The sequence below is a fragment of the Rhopalosiphum padi genome, chromosome 1 (genome assembly GCF_020882245.1).
Source record: "Rhopalosiphum padi isolate XX-2018 chromosome 1, ASM2088224v1, whole genome shotgun sequence".
Classification (NCBI taxonomy): Eukaryota; Metazoa; Arthropoda; class Insecta; order Hemiptera; family Aphididae; genus Rhopalosiphum; species Rhopalosiphum padi.
This window is the reverse complement of record NC_083597.1, coordinates 35,818,486-35,825,032: the sequence shown is the minus strand read 5'-3', so window position 1 is coordinate 35,825,032 and position 6,547 is coordinate 35,818,486. Positions and strand designations below refer to the sequence as shown.

At 29.5% G+C, this 6,547-nt stretch overlaps 2 protein-coding genes across 2 annotated transcripts; both read left to right on the top strand.

Annotated features, from left to right (window-relative positions):
- The first annotated feature begins 2,424 nt into the window (after window positions 1–2,424).
- On the top strand, window positions 2,425–3,770 carry LOC132925563 (prostaglandin G/H synthase 2-like). The gene is made up of 2 exons (XM_060989955.1): window positions 2,425–2,798; window positions 3,254–3,770. The coding sequence occupies exons 1-2, from the start codon at window positions 2,425–2,427 to the stop codon at window positions 3,768–3,770; spliced, it is 891 nt and encodes a 296-aa protein (XP_060845938.1).
- A 674-nt stretch (window positions 3,771–4,444) lies between these two features.
- On the top strand, window positions 4,445–5,852 carry LOC132917488 (uncharacterized). The gene is made up of 2 exons (XM_060978251.1): window positions 4,445–5,480; window positions 5,538–5,852. Exons 1-2 carry the CDS (start codon window positions 4,511–4,513, stop codon window positions 5,666–5,668), a joined length of 1,101 nt encoding a protein of 366 aa, XP_060834234.1. The 5' UTR covers window positions 4,445–4,510; the 3' UTR covers window positions 5,669–5,852.
- The last annotated feature ends 695 nt before the right edge of the window (window positions 5,853–6,547 follow it).

Below are 6,547 nucleotides of genomic sequence, written 5' to 3'. Positions count from 1 at the left end.
ACCCGAGTGGCTCAACTATAAAAATAATTTCGGGTCCTGTGCAAATTTCGCTTGGCTTGATACATTTAGCGATTATTTGTAATTTTATAAATCGATATAATATAATTGATCGATTAATTAAATGTTTGTTTTGTTCGTAATATTTCTTATGATTCGCAGCGAAATCCGTGTCGTTCATCTCAACGGTATTGACATGGATCCGCGATTCGGACGTAAGCTGGGGCATACCAATGAATTGGTGGTGCATCATTCCGTTTACTTCGGGACGTCAGTTGGCGACCGTTTACGCATGTGAGTTATGTAATTATATAATAAAATAAGTTTATGTTCATGTCAAAACGAAAAAAAAGCTTTATGATATAATTGATATTGTAATAATATCAATAAATACTCGTGTGTATGAACAATAACGTAGGTAACAATATTTGATGCTAAAACATCGAAATTTTTTTTTTTTTTCAACAATATATGTATAATAATAATATTAATATTAAACGTTTTATGTAGTATGAATAGTATGGTACATCATTTGCATTTTAGAATTACCTAAATTAAAAATTTAATGCCGCAGACACTTGTTATAATTTTACAACATTATAACTTTACTGACAAATCAAAATGTCAATTTTTGTATTATCTAAGGAATATGTTTATATTTTATACATATATACCTATTAAACGGAATTCCGAATTATTATTCAAAATATTTGGAGTTTACATTATTTTTTGAAAATATAACCTATATTATTAGATTGACGAGTACTTATAAAATTAAAACAAATTTATTTTATCTGTCAAGTTAATATGCAGATATCTATAAAGTATACAAGAACTCAAGCTAAATATATTAAAGATTATTTTAGTATTTGTAAACTAAACGATAATTTAAATGCAATCCTAATAAGCGTATTGATTTTAGTTGGGTAAATAATTTTCGAATAGAATAGAAAATACTCGTCATAATATAGTATTCTATTATAATTATCATATAATGACACATCTCATGTATTCATGATAAATAATATTTTAATACATATATATATATATATATAATAATCGGATAATATATTTATTTTTTTTATTCTAAGACCATCAAAAAGTATTGAAAAGTTTAGAAGTCGGGTTTTATAGTCCCGGCAGTGAGGCAAACCAACTAGACATCGACGGGAGATTATTGCCACGTTCGCGTCCACTGACGTGTCCAAACGACAGTAAATGTTCTCTTGCTAATAAAATAATATAAAATAAACTTAATATTTCCATGTTCGTATAATGCGGATTAAAACTATTATAATTGTTGTTTATCAAAGTATTCAGACGTTGCAGTTATCAACATTTTACTTTTTTCAGAAAATTTACCGCCCTTAAATACATTGTACACCGGGATTTTTGAACGTAAATCCGGCCAGTTCAAACCGGATCTGAAAAATCGAAATTTACTATTTCAAGCTTTTTATCAGTATTTCATTTTGCAATTTTTCGACTCCGATTCTAACTTAACGGTTCGTGTATATTATATATTATTTTATGAATGCGTTTAAAATGATACCAAAACCACTATATTTACGTTGTATTTTATTATGTCCATTTATAGGTAACGGCTTCCCAACTATATGGCAATGACGCAGAGTCGGAAAGATCGCTGAGATCGTTCTCTGGTGGTAAACTCAAGACAGTGTACCTTAATAACGAACATTATGCACCTTACATGTCACCGATACTACGCTCAAACGTATATTTAAAAGAATTTCTCGAATCAACGGACGTCTCGGTCGATAGCGTTTCAACCTTTTCACTCTCAGTGAGTAACTTTAATTGAATTTTGTGTATGACTCGAATACAATTTTCCTCGATTTTTAAAAATAATAAAATGAACATACAGAATAGCAGCTTAATATTATACAGGAATATTATTCTAAACAGTATTAACAATTCTGAATTTTTTTTTTCCATAATTTTAAATCATAATAAAATAAATTGTTAAAGAAAAGGTAAATTTTTCATTGTTTGAATAATAAAAATATAATTAGTTATAATTGACTAAGGAATATTAAAAGTTAAGATGTGCGTAGTGGTGTGGTATACTTGTATTCTATAGCTGTACCCTTGTACCCTGCAACATTTTTTATTACTATTTCGCACTTTAAACTTTTAATATGGTACTTATAACAAATTAACTTATGCCCAATTAAATTTTAGTACTTTGAAATGCTCGGAAAAAATATTCAATTTTAGAATATGAAACCTATCATTTAAAAAACTAAATACCTAAACTAAAATTTTCATTTTTTTCAAATATGTTGTTTTTTAATAAAAAAAAAAATATTTTCAAAATCATTTATATTCTAAGATTTAGTGAGTGTTAAATGAAAACTGTAAAAAAAATCACTTGACATATCAATTTTTGTGAAATAGTTCAGCAGAATGTGGAAGCCAAAGATGTTTAGCTTGAGCCCAATGCTTTATGCAATATCGACACTTTGGGTCCGTGAACACAACCGCGTGTGTGACATGCTGTCACTGATGTCGTCTTCGAAAGGGACAGATGAAGAGATCTACAAGACAGCTAGAAAGGTTGTCACCGGCCAGATGATGACAATAATGATGAACGAAATCTTAAACATGCATACAGGATACGCGTATCCGTTGAAGCTCCGTCCGGAAGTTTATCACCACCGAATTCAAAACATCAGTAGTTCCACCACACCAATTGAACTAGTTTTGATGATGGCCATGTCCAGTCTACCGGAACAGTTTAATAGTGCTCCTATGAGTTCGATGTTCTTCGGTAACAGCAAGTAAGTCTGGAACTTTATATGGATAAACACATAATTTAAAATTCATCCATGACAAACTTTGAACGAAATATTACGTTTAGTCGAGGATTTGTATACAAGGTGTACCTATATATAATATATTGTATACATAATTATTATACTTTTGTATTTTTAAACAATATATTATTTATGCTATTTGAACTATTTAAAGTATTTGTGATACAATGATGATATCGTACAATATGAACGAACACAAAGTTATTTTCAAGTACAGTTCTTAAATGGTTATTAAAATGTATTAAAGGGTTCGGTAGGGGTGAGGGGTTAGAGCAGATTATCAGGTCACAGATATAAATACGACGTCTGTGCAATGTATATTATATATTATATATATATATATATATATATATTATGTATATAAATTATACATATATAAATAGTTATACTTATTCAAATAAATTCTTGAATGTTATTAGACAAGTGTTGGAAGAGGGCTTAAAAAATACGCTGCAGTTTATGATCAGCCAACCTATGGGCAAGATCTCGGCTCACAACGACGGGTTTTCGACGAAACCGTTGACCAAGACCTTGATGAAGCTATCCCGAGAACATGCGGTGCAGAGTTTTAATAACTATCGGAGACGATTCGGGCTGCCTGCATACGATAGCTTTTTCCAACTAACCAAAAACTGGGAAACCGCTGATGAATTGAAAAATTTATACCAAAGCGTCGATGATGTGGAGTTATTGACCGGCGTGTTGACAGAAGGGTCGAGAATGGGATCTCTCCCCACATCGACAATCATGACTCAGAGTTTCATTATAAATGCTATTTTGACCAATAACCTGACGAGTGAACTTTCGTGGAAACCAAATACTTTCAGTGGAGATGGTCTCTTCAGCTTGGTAAAGGGCACCACATTGAGGTCGTTTGTATGTAACAACCTGGTCGATTATTGCAACGGGTTAAATATTGATCTGTACGCGAATTAAGTAGGTATACATAATTATGTGTATTTTTCTTATAATACGTAAGGTGTACCTATGGGGTCTAGGCCAAAATAGCGAAACAATTAACCGCTAATGTAAAAATCGCGAATTGATAATAGCGAAAATAAAAATAGCGAATTTAATTAAATGCGATTATACATAATAGCGAAACTGCAGATTTTTATAATTTCTTTTTCAAATACTATAAAACATATAAAACTAAAACTTAAATACTTGATAAAACTTATTTTTACCTGTAATTTCTGGCGCAATTAATATATACCCACTACCCAGTAACCACGGACGTATCGGGTTATCGTCAATGTGCTATCTTAGTTACTATTATGACTATTTTAATATTGGAAATATACCGAGATAAGATTGTCAATCATATTATATTTGAGCTGACACAATTTAATACAGTTGTAGTTCGACAGTGCGTAAATGTAGTGTAGTTTGTATTATTTAATTTAATATTTTTGTTCGTTAAAAAAAAGTGTACAGTGAAAAAATATATTAATATTATTTTCAATGGAATTTGTAAAAAGTAATAAAAATAAGAATTTATTATTGTATGGTGGCTTTTTGCATCGTGAAGATAGAAAACAAAATAACACAATATATTGGCGTTGCGTAGAAAGTTCATGTAAAGGTAGAATAATTACGATAAACGTAGAAATAAAAGTCAACCTAAGGAAAACTCACATAATCATGTTCCCGATCCATGTAAAATCCAATGCAAAATGGCTGTGAATAAGATAAAAGAAGCGGCTGTTCATACACAAAATACTCCACATGATATAATCAGTACTGTTCAAATAGTACCTGGAGTAGCCGGTGCAATTCCTTCAGTTCATCATTTAAAACACACTATACGAAGAGTTCGGACACGTAACCAATGCGCACCACCTATTCCGAAAACAGTGAGTGACCTTAAAATTGCTGATGAGTATACTAAAACAATAAAAGGAGAACAATTTTTAATATTTTACAGTGGAGCATCACAAGATCGAATTTTAATATTTTCGACCGAAAATAATTTAAAATTAATGGATCAATCAACTAACTGGTTAGTCGATGGGACTTTTAAAACGGTACCTTCACTTTTTTATCAGTTATTCACTATTCATGTACTTATTCAACAAGGTGACCAAACAGTTAGTCCTACCATTTATGCATTATTAACCGATAAATCTCAATCAACATATACACGTTTTCTTAAATATTTATTAGAAATAAAACCATCTTTAAATCCTACATCGGTAATAATGGACTTTGAACATGCCTCAATCAATGCATTCAAAATTGTTTTTCCACACGCTGAACAACAAGGTTGTTTTTTTCATTTTTCTAAATGTATGTGGCGACAAATTCAAAATGTTGGTCTAGTCGAAAATTATATTAATAATGCTAACTTTGCTCTTCATATTCGTATGTTAGCTGCTTTGGCCTATGTTCCACCAGATAACGTTATTAATGCATACGAAGAAATTTTAGAAACACAATTTTATGTTGAAAATGAAGACCTGGTAATGCCATTCTTGGATTATTTCGAGGATAACTGGGTAGGAAAAATAACAGGAAGACGAAAAACTCGACGACAACCAAGACATCCTATTGATATTTGGAATTGTCACTATTCAGCCAAAAATGGTCTTCCAACAACAAACAACGCTGTTGAAGGATGGCACAGAGGATTTACATCTGTTATTGGTTCGTATTATTTTATTAACAATTAGTATCTTTAGTAATAGAATACATATTCTTTAGGAGCAAGCCACCCTAATATATGGAAATTCATGGATGGAATTAAGAAAGTTCAAAACATAGAAGAATTAAAACGAGAGCAGTATAATGCTGGAGAACAACCACAGAAAAAAAAAAAAGTACAAGGACTGTAATAAAAGAATTCATGCATTAGTTACAAATTATAATACTAATGAGAATAAGAACTTCATAAAAGGTATAGCATATAATTTGTCACTGAATGCCTAGATATAATTATAATTAAGTTGAATATAATTATTTTATTTAAAATTATTATTATTACTACTATAAGTACTTATTATTAGAACTTAACGATATTATAATTATAATGAATGTAATTTAATCTCATTTATAAACTATTTTTATCCATTTTTTATTGTAATAAATATGTTTGATTTTCGCTATTATGTATTTTCGCTTTTTTTTATAATTCGCTATTTTTATTTTCGCTATTATCAATTCGCGATTTTTACATTCGCGGTAATTGTTTCGCTATTTTGGCCGGATACCGTACCTATGCTTGAAAACTTTAAAACGAATGGTTGTTGAAAAAGAGTTGCGTTTATTGATTCAATCAAAATACAAATAATAAGTTACTGTATTAACAAAAATTATATAAATAAATATCGGTCATCTGGGCTAACAACAATATAAATTAATTAATAATTAATCAAATTATAATTCTGTAACCATACCAACTCGCTTAAAACAATATCGTAATAATAATAAATCAGTTGCTCACAATTTGTCAGTGAATATATTGGCTATTTAATAGGTACCTTTAAGAACTAAATATTTTATAATCAATTTATCGCTATATAAAAGCTAATATAATATAACTTATAAAAAAAAATCACTATTATATATTATATTCATATCACTTTATAATTTATATTTTTAAATCTTAAATTCATAAATATCATATCATCGGCTATTTAATATTTTTATAAATTCTTTTTTTCTTTTTTCGTTCCTCTTATATTTAAATAAACGTACCTATTACTATTATAACA

What these genes read in the sequence shown, in the direction of transcription:
- LOC132917488 (XM_060978251.1), top strand. Translation starts at nt 4,511, where the DNA reads ATGGCTGTGAATAAGATAAAAGAAGCGGCTGTTCATACACAAAATACT. An exon ending in AGGATTTACATCTGTTATTG is followed by an intron (nt 5,481 to 5,537) that starts GTTCGTATTATT and finishes CATATTCTTTAG; the next exon opens with GAGCAAGCCACCCTAATATA.
- LOC132925563 (XM_060989955.1), top strand. Translation starts at nt 2,425, where the DNA reads ATGTGGAAGCCAAAGATGTTTAGCTTGAGCCCAATGCTTTATGCAATA. An exon ending in ATGTTCTTCGGTAACAGCAA is followed by an intron (nt 2,799 to 3,253) that starts GTAAGTCTGGAA and finishes GAATGTTATTAG; the next exon opens with ACAAGTGTTGGAAGAGGGCT.